The following is a 26,868-nucleotide window of genomic DNA, read 5'->3' on the forward strand; positions in this document are numbered from 1 at the left end:
TTAGGTGATTCTTGTGAGAGTTAAGTGCACGTATTTCACCATTTTGTTCTTTAAATCAGTACTGGTACAAAGAATGAGTAAGCCATCTACCAAAATGTTTGATTTAATAATTTCTCTCTTTAACTTAGTCCTAGTAGTCTGCACGTATTTAGAATGTATTTAGGTTATATTTTGTGGAGATCACTCAGTCTTACAGGAATTCTGCTGTAACTGCATATGAGTTAATTGGTGTTGGAATAGGATACAGCAAGGAAATTTTTAGGTCAAATAGTCGATATCTACTTCTGTATTTTCTTCACATTTGTGCTTCTCTTTCAAGTACAAAAAACTTGAACTCATAAAGCTTTACCACCACTGTAGAAATCAGAGCTGCTGAACAGGCAATTTGCTGGCAGTAGATTCATGGACATGGAAGGATCAAATTAACCTTCCTTGAAGTCTGGTTTGAATTAGGAATTGAAGCATAATCATTTCCAACTCGGAGGCAGCTAATAAGGTAGTGTTTAATCTATCTGTTAGCAGTACACCACTCTGCCACAATAGGTTTTGCAGTAAGGTTTTGCATAGTCAGCAGCTGCACCTGCCATCTTAAGGTCAGGTCAGAGTCTGATACAAAACAAGTGACAAAACATTAAGTGCTTTTTGGCAACAGTAGCCTGCGTGCAGTGTTGGTGGGATGGCTGCTCCACAAGGCTGAAGTTGTTCAGAAAACTTAAAGCTCAGCTGTGAAATAGGTACCTGACTTTTCAGGAAAGTAATGGACTTTGGGTACAACTTCATCTACTGCTACCTGGATCTCAACCATGGAACTGAGGTTATTTCTCCCACAGTAACTGCTGCACAGTGGTATTCGACTCTTGCAACTTAGAGCAGTGCTGATACTGCGTCAGTGTGTTGGCTGTTGCTGAGTGGTTCTGACACAGCAACAAGGCTGGCTCTCAATGCTCTCCTCAGTTGGGAGGCTGAAAGTGAGCAAGAGGCAAGTTGGTCACAGGGTAGGCAAGCTACACTGCGTTAAGCAGTAAAAGCTGGGAAAGGAAGAGAAAGCTGAAAAGCATCTCTCTCTCTCCTATGTGTAATGAGGCCTTACTTCCCAAGACGTGGTTGAACCTTGCTTGATGTGAAGTAGAGAAGAATTCTCTCCATCTGCTTCTGTTTTATTTATGAAACTACTCTTATCTCAACCCATCAGGCTTTTTTCATCTTATTTTCTCCTCCCTGCGCTTTCAAGGAGGGGAGGTGAGAGAGTGGCTCACAGGAGCTTAGCTGTCTGTGAAATCACTCCAGCAGAGCGGCACAGGGAACTGTAGCAATGTCTTCCTCCTTCTGCCTCAACAGTTACCACCAAAGGAGATCTTCCTCCTCCAGCCTTCTGAATCCTCTCTAGGCTGAACAGTCCCAGATTTCAGCCTTTCTCACAAGCACTGAGTAGCACAGAAAGATCACTGCTGTCTACCTCTGCCCGTGTTAGGATTGCTGTCTTTCATGTAAAGGCATGCTCCTCAGTCATGGTGATGCTGGCATCCCCTAGGAACCCTAGGTTGTTTCTGCCAAGCTGCTCTCCAGCCCATGCTGGTACGTGAGGTTATTCCTCTGCAGGTGTAAAATTTGTAGCAAAAGACATTATTGAAGATGGCAGAGAACCTGTGAATGAACAAACAAAAAGCAACCCAAAGTCTTCATTCCAACAAGGTTATAAAAGAAGTGTCTGAAAGACAAACTATTCCTGCAATTCCCAACACCTGATGATCTCCACAAGCTGCCCTTTTGTTACACATTCTCATTTGTTTAGGCGTTTGGTTCTGCTATTTTTACTAGTAAATTAACAAACTGGTGACCATAAGGGAAGGCGTTTCAAAGACATTCAATCAGAAAGGCTTGAAGCACTTGCCAGTAACTGGCAATATTTACTGTTCAAATTTAGTCTCAGTGTCAAATTTATTTATTATTTAGAACCTAAGCATGAAAATAGGAGGTAGGAGACTCACCAGTGTCTCTTGTGATCTGCAAGGCTGCATCTCTGAAAGCATAACTCAGCAACATCAGTGAAAGAAACAGACCTCACAGCAAGTGTTTAGTAACCTGCAGCCACGAACCTGTTCTCATGTACCTGATTAATGATGCTTTTCCTGGTGAGCAGAGAGCACTAACTCTGTGATTACAAAGCCATGGTCCATGTCTTCCCTGTAAACACAGCTTCTGCCTCCTTCATCCTGTTTTCCTTTTTTTTTTTCTCTAGCTATGCTAGTCTCGTGATACATGGTTTGTTTATGATCCCTCAGAGCCATCTTCTCTTAGAAACAAAACTGCCCAAGACAGTGGCACCCACAGGGGTCAATGGCTGAAGTTCCAGATGGAGATCAGTGATGAGTGTTTCACTCAGCAGCCAGCACTGAGACAAACATGCTTAATACCTCCTCAATTATATTAACAGTGGGATCGAGTGCACCCTCAGCAAGTTTGTGGGTGACGTCAAGTTGTGTGGTATGGTCAACATACCCAAGGGATGGGATGCCACCCACAGGGACCCAGACAAGCTTGAGCAGCCGGCCCAGGAGACCCTCATGAGGTTCAGCAAAGCCAAGTGCAAGATCTTGCGACCGGATCACAGCAATGCCTGCTATGGGTACAAGCTGGAGGACGTAACATTAGAACACAAGCCTTGCCAAAAAGAACCTGGGGGTACTGGTGGATGGGAAGCTGGACATGGGTCAGCAATGTGCCCTCACAGGCCAGAAAGCAAACTATCCCAGGCTGCATCAGAAGATGCACGGGCAGCAGGTCCAAGGAGGCGGTGTCACTCTAATTTTCACTGGTGAGGCCTCACCAGAGTACTGCATCCAGCTGTGGAGTCCTCAGGACAAGAGATACATGGAGCTGTTTGAGTGATTTTGTTTTTGTTTGTTTTTTGCTTTCAACAGTAGCAGTGATGAAGCGCTAGAACAGGTCCTCCAGAGAGGCTGTGGATGTCCCATCCCTGGAGACACTTAAAGGTCCAGATGGATGAAGCTGTAGGTGTCCCTGTTCTTTGCAGGACATTTGGACAAGATGAGCTTTAAGGGTCCCTTCCAACTCTAATGATTCTATGGTTCTACTACAAATCTGGGTGTTTGTTTTTTTTTCCTCTCTCTGTCCTGCTTCAACTGTTCTAGTTCTTTCCCCCCATTAAGCATTCATTGAGATGCTATGAAAAAAAGTCCCAAAAGGCAACTGAAAGTCTCTGATTTTGCAAAACTATAGGCTGAATTTACATTTAAGATTAAATTTTGCCAAACAGTTGAATAACTGAGACTTCATGAGGAATTTGTACTTAACTTTATTTTGCAAAACACATTAAAAATTGTTTCTTAATCTAGGATATCTATACAAAATTCAGAATACATAGAGTGCCCTTTTAAACTCAAGCAACATTTTTCAAATTTACAAAAACATTACAGAGAAACACTTGTTAATCAAAGCACAGTAAATGGATGCCATTTTTCAACAGTTCAAAACAGTCTCTAAACCAGTGCAAATTTTATTGCATTACAGAAAACTTTCCCACTCAATAAATCCATAATTATTCACACCACATCCTTTCATCCTCATTACAATACAGTTTATTTTAAGCTCCTAAAAGGAGTTTAATGTGCTTCTAAAAACAGCAAACAGTCCCTTTTGTTTGCACCACTGACTGATGCAACTGAAAGACAAAAAGGAAAAGCAATCAATTTCTCTCCTCACATGCATGATAGACAGCACAGTAGAAAACAGAACTAGAGTTCCAGTCAGAACTTCAGTCTCAAGCTTTAGAAGTTAGAAGGGTGTCTCATTTGTTTTTTTTAAAAAAGGTCAATGAGGAAAAGCTGATACAAAGAAGGCATTTTGAAGTTTTTATTAGTTGGAACTGGAAAAACAAAAAGCATCTGTGAATAAGATATCCAGCTTAACACTTAATTAACGTTATCTGCACTGAAGTAGCTGTTCAGTTAACTTTAAGGAGAGAACTTTCGAATTTTAAAATGAGAAACTACTGTGTGACTTTTTCACCCACTTATATTTTAACATTATTTTTAAAATGTCATTTCTATGATCTGATTTAGCACACGTGTTGGAAGTATGCCACTATGTTGCAGCTATTGAAATAAAATAGTACATCTAATGACAAGCATATTCTTCTAGCTGCAGCAATACAAAAAGCCATTCATTCACAGTTAAAGTGGAATAAAATTACTCAAGACTCCAATGCAATTTCAGCTTATCAAATGTGTAAATCCATTAATAATAAGTAATTTGCAAAATGAATGAACTTGTTTTTTAAATACACATAGTAAATGCAATATTTTCTATTAAAATTGTATTAGCTAAGCTTTAGTTATATAAATTGTGAAGACAGTAATACAGAGATGTTTGTAGTAACCTGTGAAAGCTGGTACCTATGACTGTGCCAGTACTGCAGCTGTATCAGCCTCCTATGCATACCGGATTTTGACAGTCATATGTTGGTAATGTGCCAGAATATGTTCACAACACTAAAGAAACATTTTGGCATTTTAGAATCCTGATTTTAAAACTTTAAGATCTCTATTTTTTTTTTTTTTTTTCAATTCTGCAAAAGATAGGAATTTTGTTAGAAGCAAACAAACTACCGACAATATCTGGGTGAAAGGTGCTAGATATCTTCCCAGTGTAACTGACAGCAATTCAGCATTCGCAGGGCAAGGGAACTTCTCTCTGTAAGGTTTGTTACTGCAACAGAAACTTTCCAACTTCTTGGGCTCACTTGAAATTCCATTAAGAGTTTGCTCCTGCATATGTTAACAGGTTGATTAGCACCCTCATTCTGTACAAACATCACAGGTTCTGAATGTAATATTTGTCTACAAACATTTTCTTCAGGTTCATACGTAGGAATTCCAAAGTACATGCAAAAGAACCATAACAGTGGGTGTTCATTTACGTGCCAGACTACAGAGAATATTCAGAGGCAAGGATTTTATAAGGGAGAAAATGCTACTGTTTCTGCTTACACTGAGAGGCAAACAGAAGCAAAAACCAAGCTTATCTCCCTCCCTCCTCCTCAGCACCTCTGTCTTGCTGTTTTATGCACTATGTATTCGTACAACTTTGGAATACTAGGAGTAGGTGTGAAATAAATCAAAAACATTTGTAGGTAATTAGGTCATTCCTACGTGGCCCAAAAAGTTCACACTGTTGATAACTGCAGAGAAGAATGTATTCTGCCTTTACTGATTCATTTTCAGGGGGACAAAAGTGTTTTCCAACTGACTAATATTAAAGCAGGAACAAGAAGTGCCATCATGTACCAGAGAGAAAGCAACACAGAAGCAAACCTTTGGTTCCCAGTTCAGTTGTTATCATTTTTTTGTGAATACTCTTTTTGTGGTTTTATTGTTGTCTTATTTTCTTAAAAAAGCATCTCTTTATCTGAAAACTAACTGAAAAAATAGTTTTAAAAAAGTCCGAGTTCTCTTTTTTCATCTGAACTACAGATTTCTTTAAAGAACTAGCTGAATTGTTAGCTATCAAAAATCAGGTGTTACAGAAATCCAAGTTATAAAGAGTAAGTGCTCACTTTTGCCTCTGTATCTATGTTAGAAGAGTTAATTTCACTAAACATCTCATGACTTCACGTAATTCCAAGCAGGACTTCCACCATTCTGAAATTCAGGTACAAAACAGAGGAATAGAAGCTAATTTGTAGTGCACAAAACATCAATATGCAGAAGCATATCAAAGCAAGTTAAACTTCTGCAAAGATGACCTAAAATCTTGCAGTGATCCTTTTTCCTCAGCATTGTCATTTTTTCTGCTCTAGTTTAGTTATGTACCCACGTCAGCACTACATGTTGTGACACAATCTACTTTGGCAGTTTCTACAGTAGTACTGCCAATTAATTGCCTAGTTTTCAGTAAAAGGTGAGAAGGCTGTTCTACAGTGAAGCTGATCTGCATACTACTGTTACTTATTATTATCTCATTTGCAATGGTGTAAAAGTAATTTAATGTCACCAGTTACATAAAAAAGCACTTAAGGGGTACAATTTCTTTTCAATTTAATGAGCTTGGAGATTTTAACAGTCACTAAAAGGTTGCCTCCTTGTACGTTGTGTCACAATCAGAAAGGTTATCCAATGAACACTCAATTATACTCACGTAGCTGTATGTTTAAGATCAGTATGAAAATATGAAGTTTGCCTTTTTATATATAGAATTATTAAACTATTTGGAAGAATACGTTAGACATTTAGTCTCTTTATAAAGATGGAACCATGCATGTAAGTTGTCTAAAAGGAGAAGAGGATAAAATATCAAGAATCGGGCTTCCATTGAGATGGAGGTCTGAAATCTGGAAGCAACTGTTCATAAAACCCAAAGAATAAAGAAAAAAAAGAAAAGTTGTGTTCTTTGCTTTTAATTGTTGAAATAGCACAACATTTTCATCAGGAGAAAATCTGTCCAGGCAATATCCCCATACTGAATTAGGGCCAGCACTTTTAGACAAATGGCAAGGAAGCAGTCTATAACGCAAACATATTCTGTCACAGAGAGTGCAAATCCACTCTCTCAGTCTTTCAAGAAAAGTTGCTTTTGTTGTTTCAGCTAGAACCTCCCTCATCATTTTCAAGAATAACAAGCTTTAAGAAAGATTGGTATGAAGTGAACGCATTCATACTCAGATGAAACTGTAGTTCTAGCTGTGCTCCTTTAACATGCTACAGATCCTTCTGTTCTTTCTCCAGGAACAGCTGTATCAGAAAAACCCATCAGTAAATTTCAGAAAAAAAAAAAAACCAAAAAAACTGGAATAAATCTTGCCATATTTCTTAAGTAACAGACAAATTTAAACTACAGAGCTGTATCCAGGCTCTTCTTTTCCAAAGATATGACTGCTGTTGTCAACTAGTATGGGAGGTGAGGAAGTGTCTTATCTAATAGAAGCAAGCTGAATTTACCTTTTTAGATCATTCATTCAAGCAATTCACTGATGTGAAGTCACACTTTGAAGACCACATTTATAAATAAATTTTAATTGAAATATTAAATTTGGACTGTCAGTGCAAAACAATTAAGCCACAGGCTAGCATGAAACCATGGGGGAAGGTAATAAAGAATTCAAGAGAAAGAAATTTTCAAAGCATACTTGCATGCATTATAAAGCATGTTTTGAGATAAGGTCTGTTTGACATACCTTCTCTCAAATCCCATTGTCATCTAAGCTTCCTATCTTACTTGTAGAAAGCCTTCAACTTTGAGTCACTCAGTGTAGAAGCCTATAATTCCTTTGCAGAAAACAGCAGTATGTCCATAGGATCTTCAATTTGTCTGACAGACAAGACAGGACAACTGGGGAGTTTCTAGGTTTTACAACTATAGGCATACAGTCAAAGACCATTTTGAATATAAATTGGAACAAGGGCAAGGACAAGGGTAGCAATTTTAGGTACTGTGATCTGTTTAGAAGCAACTGCATTGCAATTTCCAATCCAAGGACTCCAACATTTACATTCACACATATATACTACATACAACAATGCAAAAGATCCCCCTGAAGTAAAGGTCATTTTAAAGAAGTACTGAAGGACCTAAGCACTCTGTATCACGGAAGGTCTTTCATTAAAATACACAGATACTGATAGCCCTTAGGAAACTCACCAACTTTAGTTTCCTATTTAATTATCAGCTTTCTGAACAAGTTGACATTGAAGGGGCAAAGATGTAAGAAAGGAAAAACATATACAGGAGAAAATGCAGAGAAATCACTGAAACCAACTCCCCCTATTAATACATTTTACAAACATTTTAACATAGTTTACACTGCATCTCATGAGATGAAAGACAAGGTTATATGCTGTAGATCCATGAAATTACTGTGACAAATTGCTCAATCATCATTTTTTATGATTCAAAGCATCTATGTATATCCCCATACTCCTTTTTTGTTCACCTGCTTTTCTCTCAATGAAGTTTAGCATGTGGTTTCCTCATTTTTATATTAAAGGTGCTCCAAAGTACTTCCGACAACACTCAACTCTGCTGCTTGGTGGTGCATCTATTTTCTGCATCCTTTCGAGAACATCTTTTGGCAGATTTTTATGTGCAAGTCTGTATTCGCTATCAAAGACTTCTGAAATACAATAAGAAATCATGTCCAGTGAGCAATACTTTTCCTATAAAAATATTTCTGGTGATTTTTATAGAATAAAAAATTATTATCTCAGGATAACTGAACTAGCTACCGGATTTTTTTTTTCCAAAAAGGTTCTATGAAAGAAACTAGAAAGAATTTACAGGCTGAAACATCAAAAAGCACTGTAGTGAAAGCACAACATGCAAGGAGTTCTGCTCCCAAGATACTTCATGTCACATGGCTGAGAGTGAGCCCCATTGCTTGCGTGCTGCCAAACAAATGTTAGAGGACAGCAGGATGTGATGGCAAGCAGCTACGTAGAAAACACAGAGCTAGTGCAAGATATGTGAGATGAAAGAAAAAAAAAAAAAAGGCAAAATTGGGAGCAAGTTCTCAGTCTTGAAGTAACACTTCAAGATAAATGTTGTTTAAAATAATTTAATACTTGTTCCATAGAATCAGAGATAATTAAGCCTGGAATAGACTTCTAAGATCATCTAGTCCAACCATCCACCTCCCACCTCTCCATAATTACTACATCTACCCTTTCCTTAAACACCTAGAGGGATGTGATTCCACCACCTCTTGTGCAGTCTGTTTCAATGCTTAATCACTCTTCCCGAGAAGAAACTTCACAGAGTCACAGAATGGCCAGGGTTGGAAGGGACCTCAAGGATCATGAATCTCCAACCCCATTGCCACATGCAGGGCCACCAACCTCCCCATTTAATACTAGACCAGGCTGCCCAAGGCCCATTCTATCTGCCCTTGAACACCTACAAGGATGGGGCATCCACAAACCCCTCTGGGCAGCCTGTTCCAGCACCTCACCACTCTCTCTGTTAGAGTTTCTCCCTGACATCCAACCTAAATCTCCCCCCCTCAAAACCATTCCCCTTGTCCTGCAGTTGTCAACCCTTTCAAAGAGTTGATTCCCCTCCTGTTTGTAGGCTCCCTTTAGGTACTGAAAGGCTGCAATGAGGTCACCCGATGAACCTCCCCTGGCACAACTTAACATTACCCAGGAGAACTGATCAAAATCCACCTCACCACAACATCCTTTTATGTAGTTGCAGAGAGATGTAAGGCCTCCCCTGAGTCTCCTCTTATCCTCATTAACATCCCAGTTCCCTCAGCCACACCCCACTAAGACCTGCGTTTCAGATTCCTCACCACCTTTGCTGCCCTTCTCTGAACACACTCCAGGGCCTCAATGTCTTTCATGTAGTCAGGGGCCCAAAACTGAACATAGCATTTGAGATGCAGACTCACCAGTGCTGAGTACAAGCAGGTACTTCACTTCCCTGCTCCTGCTGGCTTTGCTATTTCTGATACAAGTCAGGATCTTGTTGGCTTTCTTGGCCACCCAGGCACACTGCTCGCTCATGTTCAGCTGCCTGTCAGCTAATACTACCAGATTCCTCTCCTCTATTCATCCTTCCAGCTACTCTGCCCCAAACCTGTAGCACTGCAAGGTGTAATCATTTCATCAAAACCAAAGTTAATGGCCCCATGCAAACTGAATTTTCAGATAAGTGAAACCTACTGTAAGAGTGACAGCACAGCACTTTTCCTTAAAATGCAGCAAGTGAAAAGTTACTTAGAAATACACAGATGTCAATTTTCTTCACTAGTTTTCATATAGAGTATTCACATATGTTGTACACATACCACATAAACTACAAAATTCACAGTATTTTTCACTTACCAATGTCAATGTTCTCTCTTCCAAGAGATACCAGAGACAGGAAAAGAATTTCTCTGTAAAAACTCCTAGGAAATATTTTGAAGGGTAAATGAGTGAACTTGCCAACTATTCTCAGTTTAAAATTCACTGTCAAAGACACTACTCTTCCATTATATAGTTTCTGCAGCTGTTTTTTTAACCATGTTTGTGAAGGATGTACATGATCTACACGTCCAATAGCTTGAGGTTTTCTAAAGCCTAAATATTTACCATTAGATTATGAAGCTGTATTAAGCATGGATCTCAGTAGTTACAGTGGCTCTGAAAATGTCCCTGTCAAACATTTCATAAAGCCTCCAGAAAAACAAGAAATGTAGAATTAAGCTTCAACTCTTTATTAACTCATTGCTGCTTGAGGATGAAATACACAGAGAGAGCTTATTTCACAGATTAGCTACACTTGTTTTGTTGTTTGTTTCAGAAAGTAAAGATCTCTCTCAGAAGGGGTACTATCAAACTGGGTATTAATATTTACCTTGTGAAAGATTCTCCTTTAGGCAGATCAACCTTGTTTGTTTTTTAGTAACTACAAACCACAGAAGCAAAGTTCAACTTAACATTATAGACTCCTGAATGCACTTTGGAAATTACAAACTCCAGACTGTGCTTTTGTCTGAAGCGCTTTTTGAATTACTGCACAGATGGCAAACGTGGAGTGTCTCACTTCACGTGGGATTATGTTGCATCCCATTCTATCAGCCACTTCTACAAGTTGGCAAAACTTCTGTAGCTGTATCTAGGCAGTTTGTAGACTATAACAGATTATGCAACAGCACACTGCATTTCTGCACTTAGATGTGGGGCAACATCAAAATCCACAAAGTACCTGTATTTTTTTTAAATCCATTTTTTAGAAGCTCATTCTGACTAAATAGTTACATTTCTCCATTTGATTTTGGATGAGTTCTGGCTACAGAATGCATCTGTTTGTAAACATAGCATTAAGAATTAGGCATAGTGTTGAGTGGACATAAAAGAACGTTAATATTCCCTGGAAGTCCTTATGGAATTCTCAGTGTGAAAAGTGTATGGTCTGATCTTTAACTCCGAGTAGTAAGAAAGTAAGAAGAGATTTTCACTTTACCTCTGTCGTTTCACATCTGGTTTAACTTTCTGTAGCAGGAGATGGATTGGTTTAACAACGTTATTATGCTGAATACTCAGTTTAATGTTCTCCAACAAAGTGTGTGTTGCCTGCTGATCTTCTGCCACTGTAGAGGGTTTCTTTTCAGAAGAATCTGGTTAAATATAGCAGTTTAGATTCTTAGCAAAGATAAGGATTGTTTTTTTTTCCAGTCAACGTTCAGAAGGCACTTCAGAAAATGAGACATATATACAGAATCTCTACTCAATTTACAGAAATGCATCACCACAGAAAGGCTCTGTCTGCTTCTAGGCTTTACTTCACCACAAATGCAAAAGTATCCAGACTCTCAGGATCACAGATGACAGAGAAGTACAAGAGACTTCATATGTTAGCTGCTATAGTTTAAATACATTGCTGTACTTAACCTTCTTGGAGTGAAATTTAGATTTTTTTTCTTTTCCTTTTTTTTCCAAAAGAAAACACCATCACATTTCCTATGAATTTTACTTTCTTGAAATTCACTGATAACTTTGGGACTACATATTGGAATAAAGTGCAGTTGCATCAAACAGGAAAAAGTTACCAAGACATCTATTACTGTGATTTGTTGCTCACTCTGCAACTAATGTAACATCATTTTTTTTTTTTTTTTTTTTTTCAAACAATGACTCATGAGAAAACATAATCCAGTTACTGGCAAAAAAATAAGGCTATTGATTATGCAGTAAGCACTCGGCGTGTAAATGAAATATAAACCAAACCTGGCCTGACAGTTTCAAAAATTGGCATGTATCATGGTTTTCTAAATACATTCTGTAAAGACACTCTGCAATATGACTGCCCTTCTTTCAGCCCGTTTTAAACAGGCCTTTTGCTTCTTTATTTACTTGTTTGCTCAAATACACATAAGTACACATCTTCACTCATAACTGTGTACTTTGGGGATGCTTTCCATATATTAAACTCAAATCAATATGCTTTGTGCAAGTTAAAGAAAGTACATATTATTCTGTGCTTTCAACTAATTTTCTGGTCAATCTGGTTATATTTAGGTTACTTTGGACAAACGCTTTTTCATTACCTCAAAACCAGAACTGGCATGCTGCTATGAATATTACTGTGAAAACATATTGAAAATGCACAGATTTTAAAAATTAAAAAGCAGAATGAAATGTTAGGTCAACAAAACCTTTTGGAAAACTTTTTTTTTTTTTTTTTTTTTTTTACAAAAAATTTTTACTGATCGTAAGTGAAGGAATTCTCAGAGCCAGCGTGCCACATGTGATGATTTTTCATCTGTCCAAACTAACCTACAGTAGACAAAGGTTTTCTTGGATCTTAGATTTGGCAGTCAAGTAGGCTGCCAAATGCATTTATTAATGGGATTTGAAACCTTTCATTCATTTATAAATACTACAGCTACTGTTTCGAAGTACTGTTTTCTACTAAATTACTGTACAGCTATAACCAGATAATACCAAACATTCAAATCAAGTGAAGCTTATTTAATACTGAATCTAGAACAAATCCTCCCTTCCTGTCCATAAGCGTGTAGCAGATGAAGAACTGGTTGCATTCTTCTTCACAGAGATGAAAAACTAATGTCACAAATAATTTGACTCTTGAGACTATGTTGAGTATCTAAGGGATTGTAAATACTTCCTATACTAAAAATGATACCCAGCTCTATGAGTGTTATAAACTTTACACACTACAAAACAACTATTTCTTCCTGCAGCCTCTACTCCCTCTGCTTTCTTGTAACATTCATTTTACTTACTGAGATTTCTCCAGGATATATACAGAGGCTCCCCTGGCTCTTGGTGGAGGTTGATATTGTCCCACAGAAGTTGGATGTATACTAGCTTGCTATCTTGAGCAAGAGATGTCAAAGGAAGCTGTAAACACGAGGAAAAGGAAAAAAAAGAACAAAAGCACACAAGTATTGTATAAATCTGCTCTTGTACTCATTTTGCAAACAATCAAACAAAAATATTTAATTTCTCTTGAGTCTAACAAACAGGTAAACTGATATCTTCTAAGAGAAAACTGCATTTTATAAACATTTTATAACATCCTATAGTTTAGCTGGACGTACAAAGATTGTTTATTTTTCTATGAAAATTTGCAGAATATATTTGAGTATGCATCCTAAACTAATTTTTGTGTGTCAAATATGTTACTCTATTTGTAACTATTTATTAAAATACAACTTAGTGTCTTTTGATTCAAGTAAGACTTGGTAAGCATATTTACATGCTGATCATACCAACAACTAGAAATTCTACTTGCATACATATCTCAACCATTTATTTCCATAATAAAATATGTGGGACTGAATAACTCCATAATTGATCAAATTAAGAGCCTCTGAAACCAGTAACAGATTAGTGATTACTAACAGAAGAACACACATTGACTTAATCTTATTAATCTTATTCTTACTACCTTGTTAATCTTATTCTTTGTGCAACAGCAACACTTAATTTATTAAATTCAAACTGTTCATAAAGAACCTACCTATTTTTTTTGAACCAAACTCTCACATTTAAGGTACTGTAACAGCTTCAGTTCTAAATAGAGAAAGTTACTAACCTGCACTCCATCATTACAATGTTCAGATGTTAGAATAAGTCCAGGCAAATTGCTAGGTAGATCCAACCTTCGGAAATACCAAACCAAGTTCCAGAAGATTATGGGGTGTTGATTGATGAATTTGGACGTATGAATTACTTGCTCTCCCTCGTTTTCCAACAGGGATTCAAGCTCCTTCCGCAGTACCAAAGGGCTCAAGTAGGGTACGGATACGGGGAGAGGATTAGGTCTTTCAATTGAAGGATCCTAAAAACAAAACAAAACCAAAAATTCTTACTAGAATTTTACTTCAGAATGACTTTCCCTGAAAATCCCCCACTGTAACATTCCTCTTGACATTTGGAAGAAGCCTCTGGAAGTATTGAACATACACTAGCAGTATCAGCAGTTTTGACTGTTGAGGTGTGTCTTACCTTTACAGCACAATCACCTAAGCTCATTTGCTTTCTCTTATATGACAAAGATAAAAAGCTGATTTGTTATAACTTGTCTCTGACTACACAGTTTCAAGCTGCCTACGCTTGTACTAAGCCAGTGGCAAATGGATATAGCAGAAAAATATTTAATTACATCATGTATGATACTTAATCATCAGTACTTGTCAAGACAGCCTCTTGCCAACAAAAAGCACTAAGAGAGAGGAGCTTACTTAACTTAAGAGAGGAGCTTAACTCAGCTTAAGTTATAAAATAATGTAATACTCTGAATATGCCTTCTACTTTTTTCCAGCCAACCCATCAAGTAAGTCTACTAGAATATAAAGGAGAAGTCTAAGTAAAAGCAGGAAAGAGGAACAGTCTTTCATTCATGGCCTGCTGAATGTTGTCCACACTATGTGTTTAGTCTTCTGTACTAGTTATTTCTAAAACAACTTTCCAGCTTTAGAAAGACAAAGAGTAGCTCAGTTCTGACAAAGAGAACATATTACACTAAAGTTACAGTTCTTCAAACTGAACTAGGAAGACACCAAGATTTGTTATAAGCATATGAAAATAAATTTGGCCATTTTTGTTCCCAAAACAGGCAACAAAGCAAGCAGCAGAACATTATTCATTTTAAATTCACTGTATTCAACACTTTATTGTCAACTCAGCATGTGACTTTGCAACTTACCACAACTTCTTGCAAACTATTTGGAAGACTAACTGTTGAAATGCCATGAGACGGTCTCTGGGAAAGATCAATGTTTTGCAGTGGACCTCCAACACTGTGGCTTCGAGTTAAAGACACTCCCCTTTTTGGTGGATTATTGGCAGACATCTTCACGGTTCTGAGATCTTTGCTCTGTTCTTCTGCAGCTTCACTGTTTCAATTTTAGAAGAGAATATGCTAGTGTGAATGATTCAATATTCCATTAGCAACAGGAAAGGAGCAGAGAATGGCCATCAAGTATGTGCACGGAACCAAGTTCCTCTATCAACAAGGAATTTGCTCAATTAGCTCCACAGTTTAGGGAAAAACAGAATCTGTCTCTTAAATTAATGAGTCATAGACACACACACTCACACACACACAAAAAAAAAAAAAAAAAAAAAAAAAAGATAGGTATGCCTAAAGGATCAATCTGAATACACAGCAGTTCTATACAGGCCTCTGGAGTAGCCTCATCATGCTCAAAAAACCCAGCATGCTGTAATAGCAATGTAAAGTTTTGTCAATACACAAAGATGATCCTGCATTGGTAAAAATACTACAGGAAAGAAGGTGTCTGCCAAAAAGGAAGTAAAAGGTTTTCGAAAACAAAAATTGCTAGCACTGAACATTACCAAGATAATTAAAGCAAACTCCTACTATCAGTCATCGAATTTCATGAATGAAATCCAACTACTTGCAGAATACACCTTCTATGTGCTTTATAACTGAAGCAGTGCATGAAAGTAATTCAACTACAACACAGAACTACAAAATAACAAGAAAAACAGAAGCTACCTGCTTCCAAATGATCTGCAAAGAGACAGAAATGATTTATTTCGAGGTGTGGATTTTTAATTTGTCTGATTTTGTTAACAATATAAGACCAAAGATAAGAGTTTAACATTCTACCTTTCATTTTAAGGGAATTAAGACCAACTGCTATTACACTGATGAAAGTTTTAACAGTCAGAGAGAAGCCTTAATAAGAGATATTCAAGGCTTCCAAACTGAACGATGAAAAAGCTATTCCACCAAAATATAAACAAATCCCAGCAAAGCCTTCACAGCAACAATATCTCAGTTCTTTCGCCTTCCAATACAGCACCTTTTCCTCAATGCTTCTTTCCTCAAATTGTCCAAAAAGATTTACAGCTTGAATTTGAGTTTTAATTTTACATCAGCATTGTCACAATACTTCCTCAGTGTAAGCGTAGATCATTCCAATGGCTTTCTTTTGAAGAATTCTGCAGCAAATATACCTTTTTTTTTTTTTTTTTTCTGCACTATGTAGTAGACTGCTATGATTCTAAACAGAGAAAGGAAGACCAATGCTAGAATTTGTCTTTAAAAGCTGAAGGCCTTCTAAAAGTACTGAGTAGAAGCTTTACCTATTTATAGCAGACAAAGATTCAAGTTCTATTTCTGCAGACAGTTGTGTGCCTAGAAGGCACTCATTTACAAACAGACTCACATCATATCGATAATAGTACACTTAAAACACAGAAAAAGAATAAGAAGAAGCAGACAATCAAGTTATAGTTGGATTTTTCCATGATGCATGGTGCTTAAGTCAATTTTTACTCTAGAAATAGACTAAGAACACCGGAAAGTGTTGATACATTTCTGAGAGATTTATTTACTCTTTTTTACCTACCTCTGCTCAGTTGAGGAGCTTGATTCTTCAGCTATCGTGTGGCTGGAATGTGGGTGGTCTGAAAAACTGATCAAGTCAGTAACAGCTGAACTGGACAGCAGCTTCTGCTCCAGTACATCCGTGGTTAATGGAGTATTGCTACTTTGTAAACTATCTCCTGAGGTACTTTGCTTCAGGAAAAAGCTAAGTTAAAACATGAATGGGAGATGAGGGGAAACAGGCTAAGATAAAAACATACATTCATTTAAATTAGTATTTTCAACATTTACTTTCAAAAGATAGCAAAAATCAAGAACAACATTTAAAAGTTTGACAATGCTGTCAGAATCTTCATCTTATTCTCTCCTTAGTAACTTAGAAAGGGAGAGAGAATGAAGACATAGGAAAATTGTATCCACAAAATATGAAGTCCTACCCTATACTCTAAGGACATATAGTTACAAAGAAGCTTAGTTTGTAATAGTTCTATATCAATAACAGTGTATCAGCACCAGACGTATCAATAAAGACAGCTGTTACTGTAACATAACTTTAGAAAGTAGGAGATTGTGCCTGACCATGGACACAAGAAAACAGCAACATGATCTTGTTTTGTAGGTGTATTCTGAGAACACATACTAGCAATTTGTGTTTCAGCATTAAAGAAACAAAATGAAAACAGACTCTCTACCCACTGTGCAATAAAGCTTAGGAAGAAAATATCATGACAGGTAAAAAATGCAACCACTTTTCTTTTGACTATTTTACTACAAGAGCCAACAGTTCACAAAATTTATAATTTCCTTCAGTACAATTGAAATGGTTGGACAGTTACATTCTTAAAAACATCTAGACAAAAATACTGGAAGGTATAACAAAAATACTTACATGAAAAAACATAACTACATATAGGTGAAAAGGCAGAAAACCAACATCTGTGAAGCTCACTAACCTTGCAGAACCACGTAGGTCTTTAAACTCAATATTAAGTAAAGGTAGAAAAATACTTTTACAGAAAGGACAGGTAGTGTTCAAGTTTGAATCATCTGCTGTCCATCCAGCCATAATTTCTTCATCATAAACCAAAGCATCACAAGCTCTACACTGAGAGCAGCTTGACATCAAAACCTAAAACAGGAAGGAATGAATATTATGATTCTTCTTTTAGGATTCCTTTAAAATTGCCTTTGTTGGCTCAGCATTTATGTGAGTTTCATAGAACCCCAGAATGTCTTGGACTGGAAGAGACCTTCAAGATCACCCAGTTCCAACCCTTTTATCATAATCAGGCTTGCCCCCTATTAAATTACATTATCCACAGCCTCATCCCATCCTGGTTTTTGACATCTCCAGGGATGGGGCATCCACAGCTTCTCTGAACAACCTGTTTCAGTGCCTCACCTCTGAGTAAAGAATGTCCTCCTAATTACTAATCTAAATCACTTCTTTTATAGTTTAAAACCATTCCCTCCTGTCCTACTACTGCCAGTGTAAAAAGTTACTCTCCTTCCTGTTTATAAGCTCCTTCCTTTAAGTACATAAAGTCAGCAATGAAGTCTCCCTAGAGCTTACTCTTCTCCAAGCTAAACAATCCCAGTTCTTTCAACCTTTCTTCACAGCAGAGGTGCTCCAGCTTTCTTACCATTTTTGAGGCTGTCTTTTGGACCCACTCCAACAGCTCTTCTTTCTTGAACTGTGGGTCCCATGTCTAGCATAGCATTCCAGATGGAGCCTCATAAAGGCATAGCAGAGAGGAGCAATCACCACCCTTTCCCCACAGGCCACACTTATCTTGATGTACCACAGGTTGCAGTTGGCCTTCCAGGTTGCAAGAGCACACTGCTGGCTCATGTCCAGCTTTTCATGCACCAAGACCATCAAGTCCTTCTCTGCAGGGCTGCTCTCAATTAGTTTTCCCAGTCTCAGCACATCTAGGATTGCTCCAACCCAATTGCAGCACACTGCACTTGGTCTTATTAAACATCATTAAGTTCACGTGGGCCCTCTGCTCAAGCTTGTCCAGGTCCCTTTGGATGGCATCCCTTCCGTAGCAAACTGTGCATGTGTGTGTGTGTGTGTGGTATTAGGAGCCACAGTGTATGCTGTATTAGGAATGGCACTGATGGTGAAGAAGAAAAATAGATGTTCCTACAGGTGTTGGTTACAGGATCAAATGGATACAGAATGTAAGACAAATGGGCATGATACACCAGATTGGGAAAAAAATTCTGTGATCCCAATTAGAAGAAAAGGAACAAGAAATAGGCCTTGATGTAATCTCAGAAAGCAAACCAGATTTTCCAGCCTGCCTAAATCAGTGCAAAAACAGAGGTCAGAGTCAAGACCCTCTAATACTCAAGTGAGAAGTTAGAAACAAGTTAAGGACATTTACCTGAAGAAGAGGAGGCAGCAGATGAGGCCATTTAATAAAACACAGACCACCAATAAAAGAGGTGGAGCAAAGCCAATAGCTTTAAAAAAGCTAATAGAGACCACCAATAGCAAAGGTGGAGGGGGCCCTCAGGTGGTTACCCAAATGGTGCTGCATATGTCAGCCAAATGTCAAAAATCATAGAATCACAGACTCCTTACAGTTTGAAGGATCTAGTCCAACTGAAGGCCATCTAGTCCAACTTCCCTGCAAAGAACAGGGACATCACAGCTAGATCAGGTTGTTCAGGGGCTAATCCAGCCTCACCTTGAAAGTTTTCAGGGACAGGGTATCAATCACATCTCTCAGCAATTTATTCCAGTGCCTCACCACACTCATTGTGAAAGATTTTCTCCTAACACCTTACCTGTCCACCCCCTTTGAGTCTGAAGCCATTTCCCCTTGTTCTATCACCACAGACCCTGCTAAAGAGCCCCCTTCTTTCCTGAAAGGCTGTTATCAGTTCACCTTGCAGACTTCTCCAGGCTGAAAAGCCCCAAATACCCTGAAGAGATATAAAAAGTTAACTGAATAAACTGAGACGGTGTATGTGTGGAGAGTATTACTGACTGGCAGAGATCAAGTCTTGCTTTCAAAAGATGATGCACAGGGATACTGGGGGCCTGAATTTTTCTCAACTACCAATGATCCATCAGAATCTTGTTCCTTAAATAAATGGGCTGCTTATTCTGCTGACACCCTTGAAAAAGGTGTATTGAGACCCCAGCTGTAAATCGTTTGATAGAAAGTTTGCAAAGAGCTGTTTCCAATCAATGCATGATAGGTGTTTAGTCTAGTAACAGCCTTCTCCTGTGTTATTTGTACTTAATCCCTATAAAAAAGCCCCCAGCTCTGGGTCTGCCAGATACTTCAAAGCTGAGGGCTTTCAACTAGACATGAAGGGAGAAGGGGATAAAACCAGGCCTGGTCAAGATGAACCTAGAGGAATAATGACAGGGTTGAGGGTGAGGTAAGGGGCTCAGCTGAAGTGCATCTACAACAATGCATACAGTGCGGGCAACAAATAGGAGAAGCTGGAGGCCACTGTGTGGCAGGCAAACTATGACTTAGCTGCCATTACAGAAATGTGGTGAGATCGCCCCCACGACTGGAGTGCTTCAGTGGATGGCTGTTAGCTCTTCAGAAGGGAAGGTGGTGGTGTGGCTCTGTGTTAGAGAGTGCTTCGATGCTGCTGAGTTTGGAACTGGGAATGATAAGGTTAAGTCTGTATGGATAAGGATCAGGGGAAGGGCCCACAAGGTAAACATCCTGGTGGATGTCTGTTACGGACTGCTTAACCATGATGAAGTGACAGATGAGGCATTCTATGGACAGCTGGCAGAAGTTGCACAATCACCAGCTCTTGTTCTCATGAGTGACTTCACCTTCCCAAATGTATGTTGGAAACACAGATGCAACACAGAAGAAACAGTCTAGGAGGTTTCAACTGCATATTAAAAATAACTTCTTGATGCTGTTGGTAAGAGAGTCTAGCAGGGGAGGTGCCTTGCAAGATCTGCTGGTCACAAACAGAAAAGGACTGGTGGGGGACATGAAGGTCAGAAGCGGTCTCGGACAGAGAGACCATGAAATAGTAGAGTTCTCAATTCTTGGTAAAGTCAGCAGGGGGGGCTGCAAAATTGCTACCTTGGACTTCCACTGGGTGGACTTGGAACTGAACATGCTGATACAGAGAGTCCCTTGGGATTCAGTCCTGAAGGGTAAAGGGGTCCAAGAAGGCTAGATGCTCCTCAAGAAAGAAGTCTTAAAGACACAGGAGCAGACTGTGCCCCTGTGCTGCAAGATGAGCTGGCAGGGAAGAAGACATGCATGGATGAACAGGGAGGTTTTTCTGAGGCTCCAGGGGAAAAGGATAATCTTCCTCCTGTGGAAGAAGAGACAGGCAACTTGAGCAGAATACAAAGAAGTTGTTAGGATGTGCAGGGAGAAAAAACAGAAGGGGAAAAGCCCAGCTTGAACTCAACTTGGCTGCTGGGATAGAAGAGAACAAAATACTTTTTTTTTTTTTTTTTTTTTTTTTTACAAATACATTAACAGTAAGAGGAGGACTAAGGAGAACCTCCATCCTTTACTGGATGCGGTGGGGAATATGACCACTGAGGATAAGGGAAAGTCTGAGGGCCTCAATACATTCTTTACATCTGTCTTTAAAAGTCAGACAAATTATCCTTAGGGTACTATACCCCCAAAGCCTGGAATGAGGAGCAAAATAAACCCCCTATGATTCAGGTGGAAATTGTTAGAGACCTACTACTCTACGTGGACTGCTACAAGTCCATGGGGCCAGCTGGGATCCACCTGGGGGTGCTGCAGGAGCTGGCAGAGATGATAGCAAAGCTGCTTTCCACCATCTATCAGCATTCCTGGTCGACCAGAGAGATCACAGAGGATTGAAGGCTTTCCAACATGACTCCCATCTGCAAGAAAGGTTGTAAAGAGAATCTGGGGAACTATGGGCCTGTCAGCCTGACACTGATTCCAAAAAAGGTGATGGAGCAGGTCATTTTAAGGGAGATCATATAGCATGTGTGGGACAACTGGGGGATAGGCCTAGCCAGAATAGGTTCATGAAAGGCAGGTCCTGTTTGACCAACTTGATCTCCTTCTATGATTGCATGACCCACATGATATGGATGAGAGAAAGACTGTTGACATAGTCAATCTAGACTTCAGCAAAGCCTTTGACTCTGTCTCCCACAATATTCTCCTGGAAAAGCTAGCAGCCCCTGGCTTGGACAGATACATTTTTTGCAGGGTAAAGAACTGGCTGGAGGGCTGGGCCACAGAGAGCACTGGTAAGTGAAGTCACATCCAGCTGGTGACCGGTCATGGGTGGTGTTCCCCAGGGGTCTGTAGTGGGGCTTGTCCTGTCTAATAGCCTTATTGATGGCCTAGATGAGGGGATTGAGTGCACCCTCAGTAAGTTTGCAAATGGCCTCAAGTTGGGAGGAAGTGCTGATCTGCCCGGGTATAGGAAGACTCTGAAGAGGGATCTGAACAGCCGGGCTGAGGCCAATGGGATGAATTTCAACAAGTCCAAGTGCCAAGTCTTGCACTTTGGCCACAACAACACCAGGCAATACTATAGACTTGGTCCAGAGTGGATGGAAGACTGCATAGAGATAATGAACCTGGGCATATTGGTTGACACTTGGCTGAACATGAGTCAGAACTGTGCCCTGGTGGCCAAGAAGGCCAGTGACATCATGGATTGTATCAGAAACAGTAGTGCCAGAAGGAGCAGCAAAGTGATCACTCCACTGCATTCAGCCCTAGTGAGGCTGCAGCTGGATTACTGTGTTCAATTTTGGGCTCCTCACTACAAGGCAGACACTGAGGCCTTGGAATGTGTCCAGAGAAGGGCAACAAAGCTGGTGAGGAAACTGGAGCACAAATCTTATGAGAAGGGGCTGGAGGAGCTGGTATTGTTCAGTTTGCAGAAGAAGATGCTCAGGGGAGACATTATTGCTCTCTACAACTTAGAGGAGGTTGTGGAGAGGCGGGAGTTGGCATCTTCTCCCATGTAATTGCCAATATTATTACAGGGAATGGCCTCAAGCTGTGCTGGGGAGTTTGAGGTTGGACATTAAAAAAATACTTCTCCAACACAGTGGTTGGGAGCTGGAACAGACTGCCCAGGGAGTCACTGTCCCTGGAGGTGTTCAAGAAACATTTGGATGTTGTAACTGGGGGACATGATTTAGTGGTATTTGGTGATTGGTGGATGGTTGGAATGGATGATCTTGGAGGTCTCTTCCAACGTTGGTGATTCTATGATTCTATATGCAGTTCAATTATAAGGACTGTTTGTGGAATGTGCTGGCCTTGCAACCTGGATAAAGAGAGACCATGAACTAGGGAAAAACAGCCCAGGAGTTGATAAACTATAGAGAAGGATAGGAATCATGGGGAATTATGTTAAATCTAAGCCAGCTGTTAGGAGAATAGAACTGCAGGAAAATTACTCTCTCTCTCTGAATCCCTGGGGACAAGAAAAATTATATCATGGACTGAAGGAATTGAGAAGAGCATTCCCAAGGATTTAATGAACAACACAGCCAATGTCTAGTTTGAATGCATTAAATCATCACTGTCAATCTGGCTGCAACTGAGCTTCAATATCTATTTGCATTACAATAATCCCAGATTCCTGTACACAGTGGAATGCATCTGAAGACAAGGGCTATTGTATGCTGAATCAGAGCATCTTCAGGGACTATCAGTTTTTATAAGAATTGCATTTCTGTTTTTACTTTTAATGATCTCTTGTAAACTCAGATTGTAAATAAACTGGTAATATACTGCTTGCTACTGTAGCATAATCACAGGTGTCATGATTTTGTATGGATGGGTTGTTTAAATATATGCAATGAATCAGTTGCCATCTAAAACAATCTCATTAAAACCAATCTCAATGTCATTAAAAGACATTATTCAACACCTCCAACAGAATGATGATGGAGGGTAGTAAGAGAAATTCTTTTGTGTTTTTATACTTTCATCCAAAGGATGGTTAGTATTGCTTATTGGAATTGTAATTATTATTGTGTTGCTTCTACTTTGTATTCCATTTTCATACGTAAAGTCTGCTTGTTCTCTTTCTTATTTTCCATGCATTATGTACAAATCAACACTATCAAAGATGACCTGTGAGACGTTCAAATCTTGGTGAGGAGGACAATGCTAACTGAGAAATCACTGCAATTGTGGGACTGAATTCTTGGATCCTAAACTGGTTCCCTGACAATTCATTTTACAATTCATGGGATGGGGGAGACAGTTCATAAATGTGGATTCTAGGTATTTTTCTGTCTGTAATAATTAATATAGTATTGTCATAAGGGATGTAAACTCCAGAATACTATCTCTCCTTTCTCTTCATCTGTGGTGTGCTTAGAACTACCTCAAACACATATAGGTAAGACTATGACAATGCATTAATGACTAAAGATGGGGTTGGAGGAGGAAGTTCTGACGAAACAGGATGGCCTTGGTCTGGCCAAAACTCCATTGTTCAAGGGAGACAGAATGACCTTTAGAAGTGACCAACAGATATTGTAGATGTGACTGCAGGCATGCCAAACATGCAGACCCTGCAAATCTAGCAGGCATAAAAGGATGCCTGAGAAAAGCTTAGGCACGACTTCTGGATCATTCTGGATTCTGTGCTCCAAGAGTCTGAGAACCCCACTCCCAAGTCTGAGAACCCTCTTTCTCTGTCCATCTCTCTCCCCCTCTCTCTCCACTCCCACTCTCCCCTTTTTTTTTTTCTTCTCTTCAAGTTGCTAAGTAAAGCAAGGCTCATTTTGATTTCCTGTTAATCACAGAAGTATAGAACACCAGTTTAGAGACTTGAATTTATTGCTGCTACTGACTATACTCAAGTTATCTTCTCCTCATAACTTCTACTATGAAAGGCAAACAGTAATCATTTTGGTTAAGTATTTGGAGAGCTAGAAGAAGCATAACACAAATTCACCATTTGCAATTGCTCACTACTGTGAAGGCATCAGCATATACAAACTGCAAATCAATGTTTCCACAAAAGTAGAAATTAAAAAGAAAACTTTGTGATGGAAAAAACAGATGGTTAGTTCTTACCCTGTAAAAGTCTCATTACTAAACTAGATCGAGAACCGGAGAAAATATGCTCAAAAATACTACTGTAGTAGCTGAAAAATGATTTATAATAGCTCTTTTACAGGCTTCCCCTTACTTCTTGGTTTCATTTGCACAGAAAGTAACAAAAGACACCACCAAACACATAATGTAATACTTAGATCAACAGCAACATTTTTCTTCTATATAAAGAATATAGTTTATATATAGAATTGTAAGGTAGCACCTTACATAAGTTGCCTAGGCATGCCCATCAAACATAAAAGACAATTACATGGGACCTAAAGAAAACAACACTACAGAGAAGTGATCAAGGCTGATGAAGTGACTGTTGTCTATTTTTTGAACTCTGAATGTATCTACAAGCAAAAATTGAAATAGAGAGGCAAACCATGTCATTGTACAGTGCTAGTCTGGTACACAATTTTTTTTTTCTCTCCATAGCAGCCTTTATTGTCCTGAATTTTTAATTTATGAACAACATAACGTTGATTACACATCAACATTTTAACTGTTGCTGTCCAGAGCTCACACACCACCAATGCCTTTTTTTTTTCTTGTCCCTCTCTCTGCTACCCCAGCAAGTAGGCCAAGGTGAGCAAGAGACTGGAGGAGGACACAGCAGGAGATACTCCATCTTACATGATACCATCCTCAGCAAAAAAACTGGGTGTGATGAATAGCTTTTCTAAGGTAGCTGCTGCATAGGGAGCAATAGTCTCCTGGTGGTGAGTGACTGAGAGTCAGCATCACTTGTTTGTTTCCCCTTCTCTTTTTTTCCTCTCCAGTTAAGAAATAATATCACTTTTATTAAACTGTTAACTGTTGGAGATACTCCATAGGAGAGCCACAAGGATGATCAAAGGGCTGGAGCACCTTCTCTACAAAGACAGGCTGAGGGAGCTGGGCTTGTTCAGCTTGTAGAAAAGAAGGCTGCAGGGTGACTTCTAGTACCCAAACAGCGCCTATAAACAGGAGGGAGTCAACTCTTTAGAAGGGTGGTCAACAGGGGAAATGGTTTTAAGTTGAGGGAGGGAAGATTTAGGTTGGATGTCAGGGAGAAATTCTTTACAGAGAGTGGTGAGGTGATGGAACAGGCTGCCCAGAGAGGTTGTGGATGGAGGTGTTCAAGGCCAGGTTGGATGGGGCCCAGGACAGCCTGGTCTAGTATTAAATGTGGAGATTGGTGGCCCTGCATGTGGTGGGAGGGTTGGAGATTCAAGATCCTTAACGTCCCTTCCAACCCTGGCCATTCTGTGATTCTGTAAACTGTCCTCATCTTGACCCTCAATTTTTTTTTTGTTTCTTCCCCTCAGATTCTCTCCTTCACTCTAATGAGGTGGAATGAGTGGATAAAGGGGTTTAGAGACATGTAGAGACAACCCACCACAATTATCTAGTAGAAATAAATAATTTTCTTAAAGAGAGTTTGAAAGGAAAAGGAGACCTATTTTCATACAAACTTCTGTTGTTCATCAAGTTTTAACCTTTTTTTCCTAAACTATCTTCTCTCTAAATGAAACATTCATAAAAGCACTTGAAACACTTTTTCAAAGTGTTGATGTCACATCAAGCCCCTCTGCAGCATAAACATGCAGAAATGTTTATAAGGAAAAATTCAACTGCAATCCAACTGAACAGATAGTTAATTCACATAATCATACCAAGTAACTGTATCTTTAATTTATGAATGTATTAATCTTACCTCCATTGCGTAGTTCTGGAAAATGCTGGATAAACTTGTGTTATGAGAAGAGCTGAGCTCTGACTTCTCAGAATCTGGAACTTTCATACTTCTTGAGAATGAAACTTCACCTGCACAGGAAAGAGTAGTTCAGGTCTCCATTCAAGAAAAGAAAGGCACAATTCCAAAACAGAACTTCTATTTAGCCAAGACAGAAACAGGTACCAGATCTCAAAAGAAGTGCATAGCTCTGTAACTTTACTAGAATTGCAACATACAATGATATTCTGATTAACATTTCAAACTTGTTTTTGTCTAATAATATGGAACAGTCAGGTAAAATGAAAAAGCAACAGTGAATAAAATCTGAAAATACAGAGAACAAAGAATGGCAAGGGGCAGGCAAGACTGCTCAATATACATAATCTAGAAAAGGTGTTCAGCATTTCTTGAACAATGCATCTGTATGTAAATAACAAACAGAAGCATAGCACCAGGGGAGACGCACAGTATCACATTGCCAGTACAGTGGTTAAGTATTCCCTGGCTAAAGTTGCCATAAAACAAATAGTTTTTCTTCATTAAGGCTAGGGTTCAGAGTTATGAGCTTTAATGAGAAGAGGAAAAACAGCTGGAGTACCAAAAGTAAATGGTTGGAATCTGTTTAACTAAACATTCACTATCAGCATTACTTTGAGTAACAGTCAAAATCTCCTCTGACTAAAATCCCTACTAGAGCCACCTTGAAGAAGGTTCCTTTGCTTCTTTGTATAAAATTTGTGAACA

At 39.1% G+C, this 26,868-nt stretch overlaps 1 protein-coding gene across 4 annotated transcripts in view; it reads right to left on the reverse strand.

Annotated features, from left to right (window-relative positions):
- Nucleotides 1–3,304: 3,304 nt before the first annotated feature.
- The window catches only part of DENND4C (DENN domain containing 4C), an 80,598-nt gene continuing 57,034 nt past the window's right edge, over nt 3,305–26,868 (reverse strand). For all 4 annotated transcript variants that reach the window (XM_052701584.1, XM_052701586.1, XM_052701585.1 and 1 more), the window contains 9 exons: nt 26,104–26,213; nt 17,280–17,455; nt 16,349–16,531; nt 14,674–14,863; nt 13,561–13,806; nt 12,746–12,863; nt 10,963–11,116; nt 9,840–9,904; nt 3,305–8,128 (listed from right to left, as the gene is read on the reverse strand). In XM_052701584.1, coding sequence (XP_052557544.1) covers nt 7,992–8,128; nt 9,840–9,904; nt 10,963–11,116; nt 12,746–12,863; nt 13,561–13,806; nt 14,674–14,863; nt 16,349–16,531; nt 17,280–17,455; nt 26,104–26,213 — 1,379 coding nt within the window. In that variant the 3' untranslated portion in view covers nt 3,305–7,991. The remainder of the gene's footprint in view (nt 8,129–9,839; nt 9,905–10,962; nt 11,117–12,745; nt 12,864–13,560; nt 13,807–14,673; nt 14,864–16,348; nt 16,532–17,279; nt 17,456–26,103; nt 26,214–26,868) is intronic.

The sequence above is a fragment of the Tympanuchus pallidicinctus genome, unplaced genomic scaffold (genome assembly GCF_026119805.1).
Source record: "Tympanuchus pallidicinctus isolate F22 unplaced genomic scaffold, pur_lepc_1.0 scaffold4, whole genome shotgun sequence".
Taxonomy (NCBI): Eukaryota; Metazoa; Chordata; class Aves; order Galliformes; family Phasianidae; genus Tympanuchus; species Tympanuchus pallidicinctus.